Consider the following 24,400-nt stretch of genomic DNA (forward strand, 5'->3'; position numbering starts at 1 on the left):
GAAAATAGTACCTTTATGGTGGAGAAGCCTAGAGACACACTTAACCAAGTGATGGGGGTGAGCTCCCCCAGTGATGGTGTGTGGCTGTCACCACCGCCCCCCCACCCCCCGCCCCAACAGGAGGCGATGAGAAGGGGGCTCCACCTCTGTGCTGTTCTTACCAAAAACCCACTTCCCCAGTCTAGTCATGAGACAGACGTCAGACAAACCCAGACTGGGACACATTCTACAGGATCCCCAGCCTGTACTCAACACTGTCAAGGTCATGAAAAACAAGGAAAGACTCAAAAACTGTCATAGATCAGAGGAGCCTAAGGAGACATGATGACTAGATGCATGTGGTCTGCAAGATGGAATTCTGGGACAGAAAAAAGGTATTAGTGGAAAAACTCGTGAATCCAAACAAAGTCCAGAGTTTACTTCATAGTAAAGTACCAGTGTTAATTTCTTAGTTTTTGTTGTTGGTTTTTCTTTTTTTGGTGAGGAAGATTGTCACTGAGCTAACATCTGTGGCCATCTTCCTCTATCTTGTATGTGGGATGCCACCACAGCATGGCTTGATGAGTGGTGTGCAGGTCTGCACCCGGGATCCAAACCCACAAACCCCAGGCCTCTGAAGCAGAGTGCACAAACCTAACCACTACACCGCCAGGCCGGCCCTCAATTTCTTAGTGTGGACAAACGTATCACAGTATGTAAGATGTTAACGTTAGAGGATCCTGAGTGAAGTGTATGTGGGATTTCTCTGTACTATCTTTGCAACTTTTTGTAAATATAAAATTATTCCAAAATAAACAGTTTACTTTATTAAAAAAAGACATCCAGGGGCTGGCCCAGTGGCACAGTGGTTGGGTTCCTGTGCTTTGCTTCCACAGCTTGGGGTTTGCAGGTTCGGATCCCGGGTGCGGTCCTACACACTGCTTATCAAACCATGCTGTGGTGGCGTCCCACATACAAAATAGAGGAAGACGGCCACAGATGTTAGCTCAGGGACAATCCTCCTTAAGCAAAAAGAGGAAGATTGGCAACAGATGTTAGCTCAGGGCCAATCTTCCTCACCCCAAAAAGAAGACATACCAAACAATTGCAATACATGAACCATGTTTCGATTTGATTCAAACAACTAAACTATTAAAAACGATATTGATGAGACAATTATAAGTTTGAACACTGACTAGATATTTGATGCTGTTAAGGCACCATCACCCATTTAGTTGTAGGTGTGACGATGGCATTGTTATTACCACGTGATCCAGCAATTTCACTCTGGGTATAGACACAAAAGAATTGAAAGCAGGAACTCAAACAGATATTTGTACCCCCACGTTCATAGCAGCATTATTCACAATAGCCAAAAGGTGGAAACAATCCACATGTCCATTGATGGATGGACAGATAAACAAAATGTGGTATATCCACAGAGTGGAATATTACTCAGCCTTTAAAAGGAAGGAGATTCTGACACATGCTACAACATGGATGAACTGACAACATTATGCTAAGTGAAATAAGCCAGACACAAAAAGACAAATATCTTATGGTTCCGTTTATGTGAGGTACCTAAAATAGCCAAATTCACAGAGACGAAAAGTAGAATGGTGGTTGCTGAGGGGGAGGGAGAATGGGAAGTTGTTTAATGGGTACAGAGTTTCAGTTTGGGAAGATGAAAAGAATTCCGGAGATGGATTGTGGTGATGGTTACACAACAATGTGAATGTCCTTACTTAATGTTACAGAACTGTGCACTTGAAAACGGTTAAAATGGTAAATTGTATGTTATGTATATTTTACCAGAGTAAAAAAAAGACTCCCACCCTTATGGAAATACATACTGAAATGTATTGCAGATGAAATGATACGCTCTCTGAGGTTTGTTTCAAATATCAGAGGAAGTGGGAAAAGTGGGCTGTTGGGTGAAGATTGGGCATTGAAAACTGTTGAAGCTGAATGACGGGTACACGGGAGTTCATAATCCTATTTTCTCCATTTCTGTGTATGTTTAAAATCTTATGTAAGACAAGAAACCACAGTGACAAAGGAGAAGACGCCAGTCTGTTTCCCCACTGTCTCTGACTCAAGCAGCTCGTGCGCTGGTCGGGCCAGCAAAACAAGCGTGCTCACCCCCGTGCTGCAGCGTGACAGCGAGACAAGGGGAGGCCAAGCCCGTGTGCACGGAGCACAGCAAGGCGTCTTCCAGAGGAGTGCCTTTGAGCCGCCCGAGGTTATGGACTGGATTCTCAGCCCATTAAGTGACTGTGGGGTGGGAGGTCACTGCAAGCAAAGGCTGTGACCAATGGCTTTGGTGTCACTTGGTTAACCCCGTTTTTGCCTGTCCCTGTGCCTGAACTAGGCAGGCGGCAGGGACGTCTCAGAGACTGGACCCGAAATCCTTCCCCACCCCATTCTCCTTCTGAAGCCATCTTCCTGTCACTAGACCTGGTGTGACTAAGGGGAGGGGCTTTGACCATTCTGGGGAGAAAATTTCAGCAGAGCAGTGGGTGGGGGGAGCCACTCGGTGAAGGGCTGAGGGTCAGAGGCAGCTGGCAGCGTGGTGAGTGGAGGCTGAGGGCACCAGGATGCTGGCCAGCCCAATGCACTGGCAGAATTGGACCAGGATTTTTCAGGAAGGAGAGCTCATGGGCTCCTGGATGGAACTGACTTCCACTCTGCAGGTCACGTGCTGTGTGACTTGACTGTGTCACATCCTCTGTCTGTGACTCCATCCAGCAGGAGGTGACAACCAGACGAGCTCCAAGGCCTCCAGCTCAATGGTTACGGGACTAGATTCCCCTCTAGGGGGAAGAAAATCCCTGAAAGCGTTATAAAGGCCGCTTTCCTTCCAAACTGCAAGCAAAGACATAGAAAAGAAAGCAGCAGGGCTGGCAGGCACAGGCCTGACGTGGGTATGGGTCATATCCGAGGGTGGTGCTCTCCGGGGAAGAGCAGTGGCTGGCTCTCTTTGCCCTGTGGGCAAGTGACTTACAGGGAGCTGGTTGCACAAGCATAAGAAGGGAGCAGAGGACAGCTCTGTCCCCAGCTCCGCTTCTCCTCTCTTTTTGCCCCCTGACGTTTTACCTTGACCTCCTAGGTGGCACGATTTGGGGAGGTGATGGATTGCAGATGCTGGGTTTCAGGTAACTTTGGGGTAAGCACAGAGGGTGCCGGCTGCCTGCTAGCAATTCCTGAGTCACGTAGACCCGAGCTCACTCAGCCCGTCGTTCTGTGGCGGCATGACTACCTACCTGCTCCTTGAGGGTTTTCGTTATTTGTCTTACTCAGCCTACCACTGAAGTTGTACCAGGTGGTTACCCCCTGGGGAAATCACTTGGCGAAGTCAGTCATTCCTGAGGAGCACCTAGCTCACCCCGAGATCAAAGCAGACTCCTCTGTTTCAAGGCTCACAGAGGGGCCTCTGCCCAAACCATGACTGGGTGGTTTTCTCCTTCAAACAGCAGTTGGCATTGCATGGACTGGAAGGGCTGTTTGTGCCCTGAAAGAATCTCTGCTTTGTTAACGGGCTTAATCGCCTGGAAATTGAAATCGCAGAGATGCTGCCTCATTCAGACAGACGGCCCTTCTGCCCTCTGTTCAAACCGGATGAAGTCCTGGGCCACCAGACAGTGGCCAGTCCCACAAGTCCAGGCTCACTGCCAGACACCTGGCATGGGCCACAGTGGCTTCATTCTGGAAGCCAGGGGCCACACCCCTTTTTAAAATGAATTGTGTATTCATCTTTTCAGGGTCTCAAGTTTCAAGGAGCCCCCAGGCTCAGCTGGCCGTGTTAGCAGGGCCGTCCATGCATTCACAGACTAGATGAATCCATTCATCCCCCGCCTATTTGTTGAGCACTGACTACATACCGAGCACTGATTTTGGCATCGAGACCACATAGATGAGTAAAGCAGAGACAACTTCCTGCCTTGGGGAGCTCACATTTTCATGGTTGAATGAGATCATGAGAAGTTTGTCTCCAGACTTCTCTTTCCCGAACTCTCCCCTCCACCTCCGTGGCTTCCACCCCCACCAAGGTGACACCCACTCCTTTCACAGCAAAGCCAGTCTCAGCCAACTTTGCTGTGTATTTGCTATGTGCCAAGCACTGTGCTAAATGCATTACATAAATTATCTCATTGATCTTTGCAACACCCATAAAGGATGCCCTCTCAAACCTCACTTTATGGATGAGGAGACTGAGGCACATAGAGGGTTGCCCAAGCCGGCAAGTCGCAGAGCCTGTATCTGAATCCAGGACTGACTCCAGAAGCCGCGTTGGCCGTTGCTGAGCCATTCCACCTCGCCCATCTAGGTCAAGCTCCTTTCTGCAGTGAATCACTTGGGTCTGCTCTCCCTTAAACATTTTACAGCACCAGGAAAATCTCCTATGCTTGCCTTGGGATGAGGTTCAATTACAAGTGACTGGAAGCCCCATATCACAGAAGCTTAAAAAAGAGAAGTTTATTTCTCTCTCGGGTAAAAATCCAGGTAGGTGCCCAGGGCTGGTGAGTCACTTCACGGTGCTGGCTCCTTGTCTCTGGCTGCTCAGCTGCACGTGGCTCAGGTGCACCTGGACAGCACAGGTGTGCTGACGTGTGGCATGTGCGAGTCTCAGACAAACACCATTATTATTTGAGGATCTCATCAACAAAAGTCATGGCTCCATGTGATTTTACTCTGTCCTCCTGTTCACTTGGGAGGGACCCCCCTCCCTCCTTGGCCATACAACTTGACTCAGTCTGGACTCCGGGTGCTCTACGCCTGGTGCACGTCACTCCGGAAATTCCTTGCCTCTCCCTTGGGCTGTATCTTGCGCTTCCTGAGTCCAGAGGCAGATGGCATCACGAAGCTAAGAACGCTCAGCCATCACCGTGCAGCCCCTTCCAAGGGTGTGTGTTCACCTGGGTACATGTTTCTTATAAAATTTGCAAAGGCATGTATTTCAACTGCAAAAATAGTTTTCCCCTCACTTCCTCTCCATCACACTTCCCTTATGCACTGCAGCATTGAGTGGCTTCGGGCATTTGGGGATCTGCCTAAGGGGAAGCTGAATTGGAGATACATTTAATTGGGGTTTAGTGGGATGTATTTATGTAATTCACGGTCACTTTCAAGTGCAGTTAATTCATTGCTTGCCCACATGTTGCGGTAGTGGCTTCCAGGAATACTTCTCTCATCCACTGGGCTGACTCACCACGGGAGGTGATCAGAAAGAGCAAGGCCAGGGGTGGTACCACATTATGAACTTGTCCTGGAGCGCCCAACCGCCAGAAGCATGTGGACAGTGGAGGAGGAGGAATCAGGTTTGAATATACAGGGCCAGAAGCTAGTCTGTAGACAATTCTTCCAATTAGCAAAACTAAAATTTTAAGCAGCAAATTCAGTTCTCATCATGCCTTATCAAAAATGCAGCATTTTTTTCTATCAGAAATAAGTGGATAATGCAGCATGTAAAGTTATCCGTGTATTGTATTATTTTGTATTACCGTATTATTTTGTGTGATAAGAATCACACAAATAGAATTTGTAAGAATTCCTGTATTTGTAGGGTACAACACTACAGTGTTTCTACAAACAGCGAGTTCTTCCGTGTGTGAATCCACATTTTATGTGTCCCAACAAATTAAGACTGAATCTTATCTTACCTGATGCATCTCATCATCGTGAAGTCTGGCAGTTCCAGAAGAAATAGCGCACATGTCAATGAAGCAAAATGACCTGAAGAAGTGATGATGGAGAGCTGTACCCGTGAGTTAATAGTAAAGATATCATGCTATTTTTCTGGATTTTGTGACATTTGTGATATTTTTCAATTTTTTCAAGTTTGTAATTTGTTGTGATTTCTTTCCTCACTCTAAATAAATAATCATTTTCACACCTGAGTTTCTATTTGTAACTGTGTATTCTTTTTCTTAGGGTGATTAATATCCGCCCCACAAACCTGTATCCACTCCTCTCTGTGTTTCCTCCATTTCTCATTTAATTGGAACACATCCTCCAGTATTTTCCTGAGAAAATGTGAGTGGAGGTTCAGAGTTTTTTGTTTTAGATCTTGGATGTCTAAAAGTGCCCTTTTTCTACCTTATCACTTAATTGGTAGATTGGTTAGGTATAGAATTTTACGTTGGAAGTTATTTTCCTTCAGAATTTAAAGGTATTGCTTCATTGTCTTCCAGCTTCTAGTGTTGCTGTTGACAGACCCAAACCCATTTTGATTTTTGTTCCTTTGCATGAGACCCATTTCTTGTCTCTGGATGCCATAGAATCTCCTCTCTGTTCACAGATTTCTGAAATTTCACCATCACATGCCTTGATCTGGGCCTATTTTATCCATTGTGCTGGACGCTCCATGAGTCTTGAAATCTGGAAACTCGTATCCTCCAGGCCTGGGGGAATTTCTTGAATTATATCATTGATGATGTCTCCTCTGTTTCATCTGCTCTCTCTTTCTAGGAAACTCATTACTCAGATTTTGGATCTCCTAAACTGGACCTCCAAATTTCTTAACTTTTCTTGCCTATTTTTTTTATCTCTTTCTCTTTTTGCTTTACTTTCTAGAAGATATTCCAACCCTTCTATTTTTTTTTTTAATATCTACTACCATTTTTTAAACTTCCAAGAACTCTTTTGTGGTTCCTTGAATATTCATTTTCTATAACATCCTTTTCCTGTTTCATAAATACAAGGCTGTCTGCTAGCTAAGGAAGTTAGTAATTGTTTTTGTTTTGCTTTGTTTTGGTTTCTTCTCCTTACAGTGTCTCTTTCCTCCAGGTTGCTTTTTTCTGTTTGGTTACTTGGTTGATTCTGACTCTACCGTTAGAAGATTTCCTTAGATGTCTTGAAATCCTGATTGTCTGGTCATACTTAAAAGTGAAGGATTAAAAGGCTGAATTGGCAGGGCTTGCCAACTGGGAGCCTCATGGTAGGGATCTGGTTAGCCTGTTGATGGGGATAAATGTCTGTATCTTTAGATCTTTCCTCTTGGGCTGGTCAGATTCGGCAGCAGACTTTCCATCTCCAGTAGGGATGGTAAAGTCCTCTCTCTCATATCCTGGGAGGCAAGTTGGGGCTCAGCATTCGCAATGCATATGTCCCCTTTATCTACCTATTTTTCAGAATGTTTCCAAGCCTTCAGCTACGCCTGGCCCTTCTCAGCCCAGATCCCTTGGTTTTAACCTCTCCAGTCTTCAGACTTCTGCTGGTGTGAAGGAGGGGCAGTGGCCCAGTCAGAAGCAATGGAGGGGAGGTTCTGGGAATCTAACAATAGTCCTTCTCAAACAGCTTTATCGATAACCAGGCTTCCTTGTTTTAGCTTCCCCTTCGCCTTCCTGTTCCAGAATACCTTGTACTGCCAGTTCCTGACGGATTTTTTCGCAGTTTTGTTTTTTAGAATTCCACAGTATAAATCATGCTATATCTCAATTTTCCCCACTCCTGGCTTAGGGTTCTGCTGTCTCCAAGCTCCTACGGCAGTTACCACTTGTCCATCTGCTTTCCAGCTTCCAAGAGGATTTTGCTGTTGTCTTCCCTCTGTTCTCCCCATCTTTGTTGTCTTAAGTCTTTTTGTATTTTTAAATCTCTGTTTTGTAGCTTCTGTAGGGTTTCTGGAAGGGTCAAAATTAGATGGAACAGTACGTCTTAAAACTCACCCTTCAATCTGTCATTTTTCTCTGGCAAGAGACTATAGCTGCCTGGATTTTTTCCAGTTCAGAAATAACCTTTTAAAATTGACTCCTTCCATTCAGTCATGTTTGAAAGATGAAACACTTCCATACCTCGGCAACGCTTTGGTCACACTCGACTCCAAGAACCAAGACATTACCTCAAGACCTCTTGACTTCAACTGTGTAGTTGTGCTGTCATGCCAAGGACGCTGATACGCTTCCCTACTTTTTTCATCTCGTTCTCTTTGCTGCGTGGTCTAGGACCATCACTAATGCTTCACGTCTGAGGATTTTTGACTCTTAATTAATTTACAGAAAGTTAGTTTCACAATCCCAGGGAGGCCAGTTAAGCAAACTTTGGAGAAATGAGAGACAATAAAATAACTTGTTCCTTAGCCTTAAACCATCCAGCAATATTTCTGATCGTTTCAATTCAACGCACTGCCGTTCTGTTATTGTTATTATTATTACTGCATGTGGGAAATCGTGGCGTTATGGATGCTAGGAAAACATGCCGCGGTATAGAAGCCTGCTTAGAATTAGGAAGACAGACAAAATCTGCTTTCACTCTCCTGGTCCTCGTAAACATTTTTAAAGAATGTTTAGATTTTTCTCAAGATTTCTTTCTCTTACTGAATTTGCCTTCAATTCCTTGGGAGAACCAAGAACCTCCCTATTTTTCTCATTCTCTACCTTCCCTCTAGGCCTCAGTTTCTCCATCTATCTGCATGACGAGGGAAGTGGGCTAGAAGATTCCCTCCGAGGTCCCTCCAGCGCACAGTCCAGGCTCTTCCACAGGTAGGCGTGTGGATGTGGTCACGCCCCCACCTGGACATCTCTGCTTCCCTCACAGACTGTGGGCTCCCGAGGGCAGAGTTTGCTTTATTCTCATCCTTGAAGACACGTAGAAGGAAGGGGATGAAGCTCCTAAGAGAGGATTTCTCACCCAGTGTTCACTCTGAGAATAGGGGCAGGCTGGAGGGGCTCAGTTCCCCCAAGAATTAAACAGAAGTGGGGGCTACACTGAAGACTGATGCTCTTGCACATGCTCTGGTTCCTGTCCTAGTCCTCCTAGGCTGTTCTAGGCGACCCTGGCCCAGCCTCTGGCTGCCCACAGGCACAGGTAGCCCCAGGGGGTGCATGGAGTCATTTTGGCAAAACTCTGTTCTGCCAGCTGAGAGTCGCTGAGCCATCCACTGCTTTTCTCCCAACCCTGTGACCCTGGACTTCACGTGCGGCCTACAGATGGAAGGAGAACCCACAGGACCTTGGAAGCCAAGAAGAGGCGGTTTACCCACAGCTGGGAGGAGAAAAAGGAGCCTAGGGCCATTGACTCGAATGCCTTGTGCCCATACCCACACTCCACTCACAAGTCAAGGAGGAGGTCCTTGTCGACCTGTTTAGGCTTCTTCTCTTGGTCCTTTCCAGCCTTAGGCATTCATTCCCTCACTGATTCCTTCTTCAAAAATTTAACAAAGCAAGTTCGTTTGCAGAAAGCTCTTTCTGTGCTGCCAAATCCTACCTCTAAATCACTGACTGTCCTGGCAACTATGGTCAGGTTGCTAACTCAGCAAGTCTGTTTCATCCGTAGTGTGGAAGGACTGCCATGAGCCTTAGAAATACCGCAGACGAAGTGCGGGAGCAGGCTGCAGGCTCACAGCTCTGCAGAGGGTAGCTGTAGCGCGGCCGTTAAAGTCCAGGGAGCCTCCGGCCCGGCTCAGGCAGCCGAGGAGAGAGCACCGAGGAGGAAGCCTGGGCTTGGGTGATCCACGAATACGATTCCCGCGCAAAATGGGGCACACACTGGCCTCCTTCTCCGGGACAGCGAAGGGAAGGCGAACTGGCTTCCCCAGGGCCGACCAGCAAGCCTTTAGACAAGACGACCTGATTACTCTCTGCCTCGAGAGGGAGGACACGCCCGGGAAGGTGGCGACAAGTCCCAGCACCTTGGCCGGGAGAGGCGGGCGCTTGAGGCAGGAAGGGGAGGAGGAGCGGGGAGGGGACAGGCTCGGCCAGCTGGTGCTCCCGCGGCGCAGGGCGGAGCTCAGGCGGGTCCGCCCGCACACAGGTGAGCGAGCCGGGGCGGAGCGCTGCGCAGCCGGTGCCAGGCCAGGGCGCCCGCGGCGGCCGCTCCGTGCCACGGGCCACAGTCGCTTTCCCCGCCGAGGCCGAGGCGCCCCGCAGCCATGGCCGGCCTGAACTGCGGGATCACAATCGCCCTGCTGGGGGTCCTGCTGCTGAACGCTGCGCTCCCGCCGCTAGGAGTGGGTGAGTGCGGCGCTGCGGAAGCGGGTGGCGCTGAGTGGTTAAGGTGGCCCGCCAGCCGGCCAAGGCAGAGGGCTGGGGTAGGGGCGGAGGGTGCAGAGTCGGGGGCGGCGGCGGCGCAGTGGGGCTGACGGACGGCCCGGGGTCCCCGAGACCACCCGCCTCCGGGGCGCGCCGCGTTAGGCGCGGTGGCCGGACCCTCCAGGATTCCGAGCGACCTCGCCCTGGGCGCAGGCTGCGGCACGTCGGGTGTCCCCGAGCGGGGAGCCCCGCGGTCGGGGAGGCGGATGAGCGCGGCGCCCACCGAGGATGAAAGAAGAGCGCGCCGAAGCCGATCCCGGAGGGCCTGCGGGACAGGGCGCGCCGCGCGCTCGGGGGCTGTCCTTGGATTCCTGGGGGCGCCGGGGTAGGGCGTGGGGAGGGGACTTTCCTCTCTGGCCCACCCTCTCCCTGCTCGCCTGGGCCAGGGAGAAGGTGCAAGAAAACCGTGGCTTGGCGCCCCGATAGCCCATCGATCACCTTTTCCCCGTCCGGACGCTCCCTTCTTGCTCTCCTGAAGTTCAGGAACATTAATTCGAAATTGAAAGCGCTAGCTGGAGGCCGCCAGGCATCTGCCCCGCGGAGGCTCTACACCCCCGGCCCCTCGCACCTCATTGTGGTGGACTTTCACGGGGTTGAGGGGGTTGGCAGAGCGGGACGTTCCGAGTTGTGTGTGAATTTCGAGTTGTTCCGGTTGGGGGAGGAACGGCCGCTGCCTGTGTCTGCAAGGAGGTGCCCTGCGGGCCCTGGAAGTAACAGAACATAGCGTTAATCTGGTTTCTTCATGTAAGAACTTGATTTGAGGCCTTTCCTGAAACTGGCACAGGTTTTGTGGAGTTTTTTGGGTTTTTTTGGTGAGGAAGATTGGCCCTGGCAGCTGTTGCCAATCTTCCTCTTTTTGTTCGAGGAGGAGTGGCCCTGAGCTAACATCTGTGCCAATCCTCCCCTATTTTGTATATGAGAAGCCTCCACAACGTGGCTTGATGAGCAGTGTGTAGGTCTTTGCCTGCGATGGAACCAGCCAACCCGGAGCTGCCAAAGCACAGGGTGCAAACTTACCCACTATGGCCCCGCTGGCCTCCAGGTTTTGTGTTTTTAAAAGAGCTATCCAGGAAGAGATTGGGGTCTTTGTTCACCCTTTGCTGCGCCTAAGGGGACGTTTGTACTTGGCAGGTAGGGACATTAGGATAAATTACCTTAAGGAATAAAACTAAGCGGGTGAGGTGCACTTGGGAAGTTCAGCAACTGCCCTCGTTCCAGATCAAGGTGGGAAAGCTTCCCAGTTCCCTTCTCCGCCAGCGTCAGGTGACTCAGTGCTGCACGGTGGGCAGAACGTGGCAAGACCTCACGTAGAATAGTGTGTGCGTGTTTACAGTAATTTAAGACTGGGCTTTCAAGATTTCCTTTGAAGACAAAAATCAGCTTAAGAATAAAGCGTAATTTAGTTAAGGAAAATGTATAAATGTATGTTTGAGAAAAATTGTGTGCCCACCACCCTTGGCAGCGATGTTGAAACTCTGGGAATTGTTTGCGATGTTTCCGGTTGTCTGTGATAAGAGTTGAGAACTCCTCCAGTAAGAATATGGTGTAAATCAGGGCGTTACTGACGATGACAGTGACAGCCTGTCCTGAACTGGCTTCTCTTATGTGTCTGATTTTTCCTTGTGGCCTAGAGAGGCTGCTCTTTTGGTCTGCGGTAGCTCCAGTGGAGTCCCTTCCTTCCAGGAAGTTCTTGACTGTCAGAGCCTTGTCTCATGGTTCTGTGTGTGAGAGGAGGAAGTCCAGAAACACTCCTGTTTCACGCTCTTAGATCCTTCCTCTGGCCTCAGGAACTGGCCCTGTGAGGCCACATCGCCAGGCTGAGCTGAGGGCTCTGCCTTTGTGGTTAGAACCCTTGCTGAGTACATCAGCTCTGTCTAAAGTCTTGGGGTTGGTCTAACCTATGGGGGCCTTTGAGAAGTTACTTGAGTCTGTCTTGAAAGGATTGAGAAAGCCAGAGAGAGCCCTGGCCCAGCAGATTTGTTTTATGAACTCTCTTAACAAAGACTGGGCAGAGGGAAAATGAAGCTGGTGCCGCCACAGGGCTGCAGAGTAACGTCTGCATCACGGGGTGGTGTGTTTGTGGGAGTTTGGTGGGCCCCCCGCTCCCCCACTTCCAGGAGTGAAGAACTGGTGAAACTGAACCATAGCCTTGCTGAAACCCCCACCTGGTGGCTTTCCAAGAACCACTCGATGCCAGGGTCTGGGTCAGTGACCCCGTTCTTGGTGCCCTTGTTTCTTGGCAGAAATGTGAGCAGACATCAAATGACGTGTTCACTCACCCTGGGTGACTGTGTGCGTTCGTCATTCCTCAGATTCAAATGAGGAGCTGCTGGCTGGTGTCTGGAATGTGTAACTGGCAGGGCTGATGAGTCCCTGCTCCCCCACACCCTCACAGATTTCCGTGACTAGGGTCAGAGCGGGCTGCTCTGCGTGTCCTAGAGATGTGTTCGGGTGCCGGCTTGTCAGCCTCAGGGGTCACCGCAGATGCTGCCGTATCACCTGCACTGACTCTGCAAACAGACACTCTTCTGGGAGTTCTCCCAGGCTTCTGTGTGGGGGAAGGAAGTTGAAAACAATAATTAAATTGTTTTAAGTAATATATAGTTGTTGTAGAAAAATTGACAATAAATATAACCTAAATGGGAAACAATCATCTGTGAGCAAATCACCTTGGTCATTTTGGTGCACAGTCTTCTCGTGTGTGTGTGTGGGTGTGTTGTGTGTGTGTATAAAGCCAAAAATGGGACCATTCCATTGTATGGCTTTACCCAGTCTCCTATTGTTGGAAATTTAGGTTGCTTTCCATAAAAGCAGAACATGCTCAACAATAGGAGACTGTTTATATCAATTTTGATAGGTCTGTTCAGTGAAATGTTAAAAATTATGTAGCACAGTTTCTATAATGACATGAAACAATGTTATCTTTGTGTTGCTGAGGTTATAAAATAATATAAGCTAGATTATCCCATTTTGATATACCTGAGAATGTCTTCTTATGGCTGTATTGTTCCGCACGTTCTTCACTATTTTGTCTGACTCAAATTCTGGAAATAGAATTGCTGGGATGAGTGTAGAGAAAATGTTAGAGCTCTGGCTACATACTTCCGTGCTGCCCTGTGAGAGCATGTCCTGGTCTCCTGGTGTGCATTCCGGCCAGCAGCGTATGAATGCCTGTTTCCCACGCTCTCCCAGGCTGTCATCATTGTTGTTTCACTAGCATCTGTGGAAAAAGCATCTTCTTCCCTCTAGTTCAACAGTCGGGGTCTGAGCAGTGTTGGAGGATATTCGAGAATCTTAGGAGCACCCCAGCTGGATGGTACTAATAGTCCAGCAGTGCTTTTTTTGCCAAAAGAAAACAGAACTGAGTCCCTTGGCTTATAACACAAGCCTTACCTGCAATTTTGCCCAGCAGCGCCGACATGAGTTTGGACAGAGAAGGGGGGCTGAGTTTGCTGGTCAGAAGGACCAGTGATTGAGGTCAAGATGGGGGGCGAGGGACAGTAGGGGATGACAAGATCCCTGATATAGGAGACCCGGGGCTTAAGGCTCTCCACCTGGCTGATTAAAAAGAGTTCATACCCTTTAATTATCATTCTGAATTATAAAAATTATCCCACAATCAAATTATTTCAAACCACTTCCTACAACCTTATAATTAGCCCATCACCTTCTCCTGGGCAGCTGGCAACATTCTAGACAACCAGGCAGGGAGAGCCAGTTCCTTCCCTCACCTCTTTGCAGCCTTGGGTTTGTATTCAGTACATCAGTTTTTAAAATTACTCACTACTACTTGTAATAACTAACACCTATTGAGCATCTGCTCCGTGCCAGCCACTCTTCTGCATATTCTGTCTGTAAGCATCTCCCGCTTAACATCAGTAATTCATTCCTAAGAGCCAGACGTTCGCGTGAAAATACTCACCGATACCCTACGTCTCATTATTTCGTGTGGGAAAACTGTAACATCTCATTGCACAACAACTCAAACCCCCAACAGTTTCTAAGAGCATAAAGAAAGACGGGAAGATACCCACATATAATTAACAACCAATTCTATGAAACGTAAAATGCGTAAGACATCCCTTCTGGATTGCCTGTAAATGTTTATGTAGTTTTTCACAAACAGCTGCTTTGTGTGCGGTAACTTACTGCACCCTCCTTTGCTGACACTCGGGGCTTCTCCACCAGATCCTGACACTCTCCCTGTTGTATTTGCATCATAAGTCGAGACTTTCTGCATATCATTCTGTTTAAAATCATGTGTTGTGTTTGGAGATGTAAATATACATGTTTCCTAAATAGACATTGGCCAAAAATAACTATGATGGATGAAAGATAAGTTCTGCAATGTTCAAATCATAAAAGCTAAGCTGTTTCTCCTGAGAAAATGTAAATCGAGGAGGTGTTCTTGAGAAGACCTGCTAGTTGTTTGGCTCTGCATCCTCAGGCAAGTACTCCTCCTACACCCCTGTACAGGGCCACAGAGAGGTGAAGTAACTTGCCCAGGGTTACCCAGCTGGTATGTAGTGACGCTGAGACGGCAGCCCAGGTAGTCTGACTCTAGAACCCAGCTCTTGTCACCAGTGTACCATGCCCCCAGTGCACAGTGGGACTCCTGAAGACAACATTTGCTAGTTATCTTAGAGACAGCATCTGAACTCCACACATTTTCTTTCATTTTGAAAAAAACCAACCAGCGCTTACTGAGTGCTATGTTCATTGTTATTCTAGGAATGTATATGTATCTTTAATATTCAAGCAATCTAAAAACTGTGCTTAGATAAAGAATTACCTGTACACGGTAACAAAAATTCAAATAGTACGAATAGATGTGCAGGAAAAAGTAGATCCCCTTTTACCTCTGACCCCGGGCCTCCTCCCAGAGGCAGCCATGGTTTCTTGTGTGTTGTTCCTGAGTTATTCTACACATGTACAAGTTTATAAATATATGTACCTCCCTTGTTTACACAAACAGGAGCCCAGATATATAGTATAGGACGTGTCCCACATGCTTCTTGAGTTTTTTCACTTAGCCGTCCATCTTAGTGCGCACTCCATATCAGAACATATGGAGCTGTCACATTCTTTTTGACAGCTGTGTGATATTCCTTTCATGGGAGCACCATATTATATTTAACCAGCCCCTTATCGATGGGCTGTCTCTAGTCTTTTGTTACTGTAAACAGAGCCTCAGTGACCATCTTTGCAGTTGAGTTTGTTGGGTAAATAGACAGGTTTATCTGTAGGTGAAATTTCTGGAGGAGGAGTTACTGGGTCAAAGGGTTTGTACAGAAAGTGTCAAAGAAGAAATGGAAGAAAGTGAGTAACAAAGCTGGGGAGCGTCTTGCCCAAGGTCAGAGCTAATAAGTGGTGGTGCTACCTGTGAATGTGGGCAGTCTCCTTCCAGGGTGCAGGCTCGTAACCACCCTACGCTGCGGCGCACGACTTCCTTTATTCTTTCCAGTTGAAACTAACCATAAACTTGAGGTGAGGGACATGTGTTGAATTTTCTTTCAAATTCTGACTTTTGGTTAAGTGATCAGAATGCCATGAGTACTGTGTATCAGGAAGACTGAAGGCAGGCTGGAGCGGCTCTGGTGCTGACAGTGAGGAGTGGTTAGTTCTGACTGTACGTCCATAGGTCTAATAGTTAAGGTGTAACACACTTTAAGCTGCTGTAACACACAAACCGAAATGTGTATAATGGCTCAAACACAATAGATGTTTATTTCTTGCTCAGATAAGATCCCAAATGGGATCTCCTCCAAGCAGTGGTGTGCAGACCCAGGCTCCTTTCACTTTCCGGCTCCGCCATCTTCATTAGGCAGCTTCTATGTCCATCCACATCTGACTGATAGAAGAAAAATGCATGAGGGGTCCGTCAGGGGAGGGTTTTATGGCGCAGGAATGGAAGTTATTTCCCATCACTTCTGCTGCCATTCTATTGGCTAGAACTCAGTGGCATGGCCCCATCCAACTGGAAGGCAGGCTGAGATGCAGTCTAGGTGTGAGCCCAGGAGGAAATTGTCCAATTGGCAAGGCGGCTGGCCAAGTGGTCAGAGCACCAGACTTGAGAGTCAGGACACCTGGTTCTAACTTCAAGTCCTATCAGCAGTTGACTTTGTGACTTAGGAAAAGGTGCCTTGCCTCTCTGGCCTCAGTGTTCCAGTCTCGAATATAGGGACTTGCACTGTGCGGAGGAACCACCAGCCTTAATGTTTTACGAGCTGATTTATTCAGAGCTGATGTGTGGACCTGCTGGAGACCCCAGAGCTAGTGGAACAGCTCAGGCGGTTCATGTCCAACCCCCATGAGGTAAGTGGCTGGAATGGTGCCTGGCACATAGCAGACAGTAAATGTCTATGGAATAAACAAGTGGGTAATTCAGGTCCACCCCTCACGCCAAGTCTTTCTAGGAGGTGGAATGAGCTTATAGAAGTTAGATGACTTCTTCAACTCTCGCTGTTAGAAGGTGGCGAGGGGAAGAAGTTCTAAAGCTGAGCTCTTCCGGCTCCAAATCTGATACGCATCAGACAGAAGAGCAGGAGGGCAGCACAGTCCCAGTGACTGCGTGTGCGGACTGGGAAAACTGGAAAGTAGAGAAAAGAAAATGTGGAGTGACAGATGGGACCCCAGCTCTCTGTGTCCCTGCAAAGGGTGGAAGAGATTCCCTGGTGGCCCAGGTTCTCTGCCTCACCCCAGGGCTCGGGGTCTCCACCACGTAGAACATGCCCGTGAATCTCTGCTGGTGCCTTTAAACATGTGTCCAGGAGAGAGCGGATGGCGGTGTGGGTGGGTTTGCCGGAGCGCAGCCCACTCCTGGAAACTTCCGATTGAATAACCAAACAATGACGGAGAACTGCTTGTGATCCAGTGAAAGAAGCAGGGCGTGAATAGTGTGTATGTACCGTGTGACTCTAGTCACGTTATCTTGCTGTATTTCTGTCTGTATCGCTTGTGAGCTCAGGAAGAAAGCCTGGAAGGAAGGAGTTACAGCGGAAGTATCTGGCTTCACGGTGAGGTTCACAGATCCTCCTGTGTGAAGGACGGTTTGTTGTTGGTCGTAGTGACGATCGTGACACGGAGTTCGTAGTGTCCTGCATGTCCTCCCCATTTGAACCACGTTACTCCACAATGTCCACGCTCGGTTTCGTTTGGTTTTCTTTAAATAGCAATGCTGAGTGTGTGATAAAGTACAGTAGAAAATCAGGATTTGCTTTACAGAGATTCACTTCACAAACTTATGAAATTAAAAATTCCTTCTTCGATTATTCTACTTAAAAAATAATCTGCACTTCTCAATTCTGTTCTGAGTGGAGCCCAAGCCAAGGGCACCACTGAAAGTCTTGTCTGTCTCCCTTTGCCAGGGAGGGTCTGTCCTCTTGGACCAGCCATCCATTCTGCCAGATGGAAACGCAGCTTGGTAATAGGACTACGAGGCCATTAAATGCCTCACCTCAGGGTGTGAACATCTTTAAATAATAAATTTAGAAATGTCTTGAAAAACAAACTAAAACTGTTCCATGGGCACAGATGGTATAACTTTCTGTACATTTTAAATGAAGTACACATACTCCCTACCCTCAGTGACAGAAGACCAAAGCATTCTGGGTAAAATGTGGCATTTCTGCAAAAATGTGCGAAGTGCCAATCTGCTGCCTTTGTCTGGGACGATAAAAGACAGTTTCCGGAAGTGAGTTTCATCAACTTTCCAAGCCTCAAAATCACATGGAGTTTCAGTCAGGCTGTCGTTTTTGCTTTTGGGTCTGCCTACTTGGCCATATGTAATATCCTACAATGCTCGGGGCCCAGAGGGGGCTTCCGCAACATTTGACAGTGTGTGGTCCAGCTAGGAGCTGGACTAGGAGCGTGTATGTCCAGGCATGTGCCAAATTCATCCGAACAGGTGCTTTATCCTTCATTACTGATCTGGTGATGGGAACATCAGGCTATTTCAAACAAGGATGTTTAGCTAAAAACATCGTTCAACCTGAGAGCAATTTACAAACATTTAGTGCGAGGTCCTGGGACACCGTGGAAGATGCAGACGTGGTGAGATGAGGCCCCTGAGTTAGAAGGGCTCAAAGCATCTCTTGGACCCAGACAGACACTCGATTCTTGTGCACAATGGCGTTCTAGCCACAGAGGAGAGGCCAAGAGCCAGCAGCACAGAGGGAGTAGTTATATGCTGCTGCTCCTGCTGGAAGTCTGCACTATGCTGGAGGCCCCAGACAGGTGGGGCCACTGTCTCGGGAGGACGCAGCCAGTGGGGATGGGCCTTCCTCGCCACCTCCCACCCTGCTGACAAGTCTCACTGGAGTTGGACCTTCGAGCATCTCCAAGGCATACACCTAGTGTCTCTCAGTCACTGCTGGCTTCTGGGTCTTGGCTCACTGCCACGTTTCTCATTTCCTAGACGGCGCATCCCGAAGGGCTCCGATTCTCGACTGGAAACTGGCGTAGGGAGAAGGCGCAGAGAAATGGAAGGACTCGAGCCAGAGATCTCGCTGGGCTCACAGTTACCTTCTTGTTTTTTGGTTGCAGCCTCAGTCAGACGTGCTTTGGAGGTAGACAAAGCTTGGTTCACATCCTGACTCCACCACTTATTAACTAGGTGACCTGGGCAAGTCACTTAGCTTCCCTAAGACTCAGTGTGCTTAGTTCCAAAATGGGGTAAGCAACACCTCGTGGTTGGCTGGAGGTCTGCATGAAATCATGTCTGTAAATCATTCAGCACAGCATCTGGTCTTGAACGGATTCCTCATTAATGAGAATTGTTATTACTTTGATTATCTGAGTTGGGCCCAAAAAGAATTGAGATTTTCAGCAGCAGACAATCTGGACCAAACTGCCAGGCCATAGTCTGTGTCACCGGGTCGCTCGCGGGGAGGGGGAGGTCATTTATGTTGTTTTCAGGCCTCTGCTGCTACCCGCTGTGCTGCAGTCACTGTCCCGGTGCCGTCAACTCCTGGCACTTGTGAGGACATCTCGGGGGAGTTCCTCAAAGTGAAGCTGCTGGATTAAAACTGCAAGAAATTGTTCTCAATAACCTAGAACAAGTTTTTAAAAATTGTTTGCAAGTGAGTACCTGTGTGCACGCGCACACACACACATACGTATTTCCTGTTAGCCAAGGGACTGACCGGACTGGTTCTATATAGCTTAAATGTCATGCCCAATTTCATGTGAGAAATGAACAAAAACACCCCAGTGGGCTTCTGAGGACTACAGCTGTTTGTAAGCAGGTGTCATAAACCAAGACTGGGCTGGAGTGTGCCAGGTCGTGAGACCAGAGCTGCGTCTCCGTGGAGCCTGCAGGGCCCCCGCCTATAATCCCTGCTCAGAGGTGGAGAAGAATGGCCGAACCGGCCTGGAAGTTGCTGACAATCTTCTCAGGCACTTCAGGCTTGGGCAAAATCTGTCAGGAGCAAGGTCTCAACTTGTTGGAACATAGAGGGCATTTTTCAAACTGTAAACAGTGCTCGGATCATCTTGCAGAAGCGTACCACAGCCCAGGGCAGAGAAACCCTTGGAATAACAGCTTCCAGCCTCTCTGGTCTCTGCCTCTGTGGAGAGTACATTCCTAGTTCCAGCCAGCAACCTGGGATGTGAGGGAAAGTGTGTCCCGCTGGCACCTTGAAACTCTAGATAAGCATCTTCTGCTCCTTGGCCTGGTAGCTGGAGACTGGAAACAACCCAAATGTCCATCATTAGAACCCTGGTTAAATAAATTATGGTACCTTCAAGCAGTGGAATGCTATGCAGCCGTGTAAAAGAATGGGGTACTCTGGATGTACTGATGTGGAGTGACCCCCAAGATAAATTATGGAGAGGAAAACACAAGGTTCAGACAGGGAGTATGGCGTGCCACCTTTTGGCAAGATGAAATGAAATAAAATAAAATAGGGGTGGCAGACAGATATAGACTTACGTATTCATAGATTCATAGATTCCCTGTGGAAGGACGTGAGAAACTGCTATCAGTGGTTGCCTCTTGCAACAGCAGCAGATTCGAGGTAAGAGAAAGACTTTTTCACAAACCAAGTCTCATTGGTTTTTTTTTAATTTTGCGCTTCATGTGTTATTTATCTAAGAGTAAAACATGGTTTTCAGCTTTATTGAGGAATAATGTTCAAGCCGTAAAATTCACCAGTCTCCATTGCATTATTCAATGAGTCCAGTCAAATGCATGATGTGACATTTCCATTGCCCCGTCGGGTTGCTCCAGACGCCTCTGCAGTCCATCCCTGCCCCTTGGCCCCTCACAGCCATTGATTTGCCTTCTATCATCACTGGTTTTCCCTAAGAATAGTTTTAAATTTTAAAAAATATTCAAAGCCAGGTATGAATATAGCAATCAATAGTTTTGTTGTGTTAAAAAACAAATTTCTTGAATGTAGATCCTGTCTTTAAAAAAGTCTACAGTTGATTCCTGCAGGAATTTGGTTGTACAAAAGGGGTGGAGTAGAAGTGTGAAGTCACTAGGAATCCAGGAACTAATGACCAAAGCTGCCTTCTCTACTCAGAGCGACTTCTCTTGGAAAGAAACTTGCTGTGCTTTTGGGTTTTTCCCCCTATTTTTGGTTTTTTGGGGCCCAGCACTTTGATTTTTGCCTAGAATGTCTTGAAAAGATCTAGCCCAATCCTAGGTCATTTTGGTAACAAGTTCCATTCATTCCACAGATGTTGGAGCCTCCTGTTAGATGCTAGACATAGAGAGGTAGAAAACCTTCATCCTGTGCTCTCCAGGGACTCACCATCCAGAAAAGACATATAAACCAGGGGCTACAAATTGGTGACTTAGAGGCCTTGGCCCAGTTCTGTTTCATGTGTCCTGACAAAAGCTGAATTACAAAGTTTTTAGTAGAGCATGCACACTATGATTCAACAAGACCTCCCTCGCTGTGTTGGCTTTTCTCATTTATATTACCTGCCTGGACCCCTGAAAGCATTCAGTTTGAGATACTGTCCAATGTGATAAGTACAGCAAAAGATGTGTGCACAAGAATTGCAGTAAAGATCAGGGATGGGGCGTAGCTTAGAGAAGCTAAGAAAGGCAAAGAGAAGGAGGAGGACAAGGTGTTCCCCTGGTGTCTGAGGTCTGTGTGACATCATGACAAAACCCAGAGATTGGCCCCGGAGCAGAAGCATGGCTCTGTTACTTGTTACCAATAATCCTACAGTGTTCTTTTGGTATTTTTAAAGGGTTTTCCCACCTTCTCTGAAAAGACAACTTGCCAAGTGATCCACTATCTGGGAAAATATAATTAAGAGTTAATCCTTCAATGTATGATTTATAACTGGAGACACACTATAGGAGCAAAATAGAGTGTAGTTAAATGGCGATTAAATGCCTCCTTACTCTGAGATTTTAGAGTTTTGTCCCATCCTCCTCTTCTTTCCTTGGCAATAGCAATTAACAGGAGGGCCAACTCCTACTGTGAGGAAGGAATATGGTTCATGGAAAGGAAAGTGCTCGGAACCACAGTCTTTCTCCCTTTCAGGAATAACCATCTGCTTTTTTCTTCCGCTTGCCAATACAATGTGATTTGGAGCCAGGCTCCTCAAAACTCCATCTCAGCATTCTTGGCCCCTCAACTTAGTTTTTCACCTCTATGAATTTTTTGGCATAATTATCTTAAGATCGCTGGCTAGTCCCAACACTGGTACTGTCCAGGTGCCAATAATGGCCATCTTACTTGGTGTAACACCTTCCATCATGACCATCCTTATTGATACAACGTCATCCATGATGGCTGAACACCTATAATGTCCATTCTTGTTGATTTAACACCTTCCATAACAGCCATCCTCATGATCATAACACCTTCCATAATAATGATTCTCTGAAGTAATTTATTTCATAATGGCCCTCCTCATTGACATAACACCTCCTGGGGACTGTCCTTGCCCCTCTGGGTAAGGCGAGCATGTGTCTGTCTGGCCCCAAAGAGTTCCTGGAGTGTGCAGCCTTCCTTTGCTGACATATTTTACCCCCACCTACCTGGTTTGCCAGAGGAATCACTTTATTGACCTGGCCTGCAGTTGTTTGAGAGCTTCATTCAAAGACTTATTCTCCAAGTCAGGCTGTGTGGGTTGATACATGCTTTAAAATTGCTGGAAACAACAACAACAAAAGGTACTAATCCCCAGTCCTTAAAACAGAAGGTTTAAACAGATGGATGTATTCCCACTTGGCTGCCTGGCCCCTGGGATGATGAGACACTCACAGTCCCCAGTGATGTCTCCCTAAGTGTTCAAGAGGTTAGGCCTTTGCCGTTAGGAAACAGGTAGACCTAAGGCCCCCCAAGACCAGTTTCACCCCCTCCCAGCTGCCCGTGGGGAAGGCTGACGTCCCCTGGCTGCAGTGGGCGGATGCCGCAGTCTGTGCTTCCAGTTGCAGCAGCGATGGAGCTGGGGTGAGTCAGCTCGTAGTCATCCCCCTGACGGTGGTAAAGGCAGAGTGTAGATTGCTGCCAAACTATCAGGAGGAAAGGGAGTGAAGGAGGCGGTGCAGAGGTCAGAGATGAGAGGATGAGCAGATGCCATCCCTGGTTGCCCAGGACTCGTCTTTCCTGAGGACGAATTGGGGTCAGGGCTCTGAAGGTCAAGATTACAGGCCAAGGGGGGGCCTCATACTAGGTAGAGAGTCTTGCTTGGGATGAGCCTCCTTCCTAGCTACAGAACATTTCTGTGGTCAGGGAGCCTCTGGACTTGGGCAAACCGCCAGGTGCATATTCAGAGTAGGTGTTTGGAAAAGAAAACACCTGCACTTCTCTCTGTGTTGGTGGTGTTGAGCGGTACAAACCGAAACAACTCTTTCTGACCACTGCCCCTCCCTAGCTGGGGTAGGGGGTGAACACTTGAGGTGACCTTGAGGGTGGACATCTTGGAGGAGGAGCAGTGCATGGGCTCCGGAGTCAGGCAGTCCTGGGTTGGAATCTCAGCTGTGCATCTTCCCGGCTGTAAATTTGAACAATTTACCCAAAGGAGATGTATAGAAAGTACCTGGCACCTGGCAGATGCTGAACAAATGGGGGCTGGTAAGTTATTGCCACCCTTCCTAGATGCCACCTCCCACCGGCCTTCAGCCTTGGCCAGCCCCTACACAACCTAACATTTCTGGACTCTTTGGGTTTTAAGGCTGGCCTTGCCACTGAATCTCCCCTTGATTTCTGGATTTCGTCTGAGAACTCTCCTCTTGTTCTTGCTCTGCCCTCTAGGTGAGATGAGCAGCCATGAGCTCCCTTGGCCTCAGCATCACCTTCTCTCTGACCCACTCATCCACCTCCCTACCTGTCACCTTCCAGCATCTGGACACTAAAGTTTACAGTAAATACAATGGTTTTAGACATCATCATTGCTGTACGCTTCCATAAAGCCTATCCACTTGACATAGCAGCTTCCAGATTAGTAACTCAGTTCAGACAGAAAGGCTTGGTGTCCTAGATGACTTCATACTAGTCAAAACCCCTTGCCTTGAGCAGCTCAGCAGGTCCTGCCTGATACCCGTCTGGTTACAAGTTCTGTATTCGTTTTCTGTTGTTCATAACAAATTGTCACAAACTCAGTGGCTTAAAACAAAACCTGTCAATTAGTTCACGGTTCCGTAGGTCAGAAATCCAGATATGGTGTGGATGGATTTTCTGCTCAGCCCCACAAGGCTAAAATCAAGACGTTGGCCAGGCTGTGTTGTCTACAGCTTGGGGTCCTCTTCTAAACTCACATGGAGGCAGCAGAATTCAGCTCCTGTGGCTGTTGTCTGTGGTCCCCCTTTCCTTGCTGTCTGACAGCCAAAGCTGCTCTCAGCAATGAGAGGTTACGCCTATTTCTTGCCACGTGACCCCCTCCGTCTTCAAAACCAGCTCCAGAGAATCTCCCTCTTGTCAAATCCTTTTCACACTTCAAGGCACTTTCTCTAGGAAAAGCCCAGTCTCTTGTAAGTGCTCAGCTGATTAGGTCAGCCTCACCAGGTAAAGTCACCTGGGCCATACAACATAACCTAATCACATGAGTGACAGCCTGTTTTATTCAGAGTCCCTCCCACCTCAAGGGGATGAGAATATACAAGGGTATGGGTAGCTGGGGGTCTTAGAATTCTGCACACCACAGGGTTCAGAGGCTCAGGGGCTTTGTCTGATCTGTGGGGATGGTGATGATGGTGGCCATCACTAGTTGAGGGCCTGCCACATGCCCAGCCCCATTCTTTGTGCTATACACATAAGGTCTCATTCCAACACTTGTAGCAGCCCCACGCAGTTCATGCTTTTAGCCAAATATTACAAATGAGAAATCTGTGGTTTACCGAGGAAGGGTGGCTTGTCCACAGTGGCCCAGCCAGGTGCAGGCCCAGCAAATGACCGAGTGACTTCGCTCATGAGGCAGAGTGCTACTCA

The 24,400-nt window shown here is 48.0% G+C and overlaps 1 protein-coding gene across 5 annotated transcripts in view; it reads left to right on the forward strand.

The window, feature by feature from the left end:
* Window positions 1-9,717: 9,717 nt before the first annotated feature.
* CDCP1 (CUB domain containing protein 1) overlaps window positions 9,718-24,400 on the forward strand; it is a 55,242-nt gene continuing 40,559 nt past the window's right edge. For 3 of the 5 annotated variants that reach the window (XM_046669762.1, XM_046669772.1, XM_046669792.1), the window contains exon 1: window positions 9,719-9,926. In XM_046669762.1, coding sequence (XP_046525718.1) covers window positions 9,845-9,926 — 82 coding nt within the window. In that variant the 5' untranslated portion in view covers window positions 9,719-9,844. Of the gene's footprint in view, window positions 9,927-24,400 lie in introns of all 5 variants that reach the window. The other 2 variants (XR_006889783.1, XM_046669782.1) reach the window with 1 other exon arrangement.

The sequence above is a fragment of the Equus quagga genome, chromosome 1 (assembly GCF_021613505.1).
Source record: "Equus quagga isolate Etosha38 chromosome 1, UCLA_HA_Equagga_1.0, whole genome shotgun sequence".
NCBI lineage: Eukaryota > Metazoa > Chordata > Mammalia > Perissodactyla > Equidae > Equus > Equus quagga.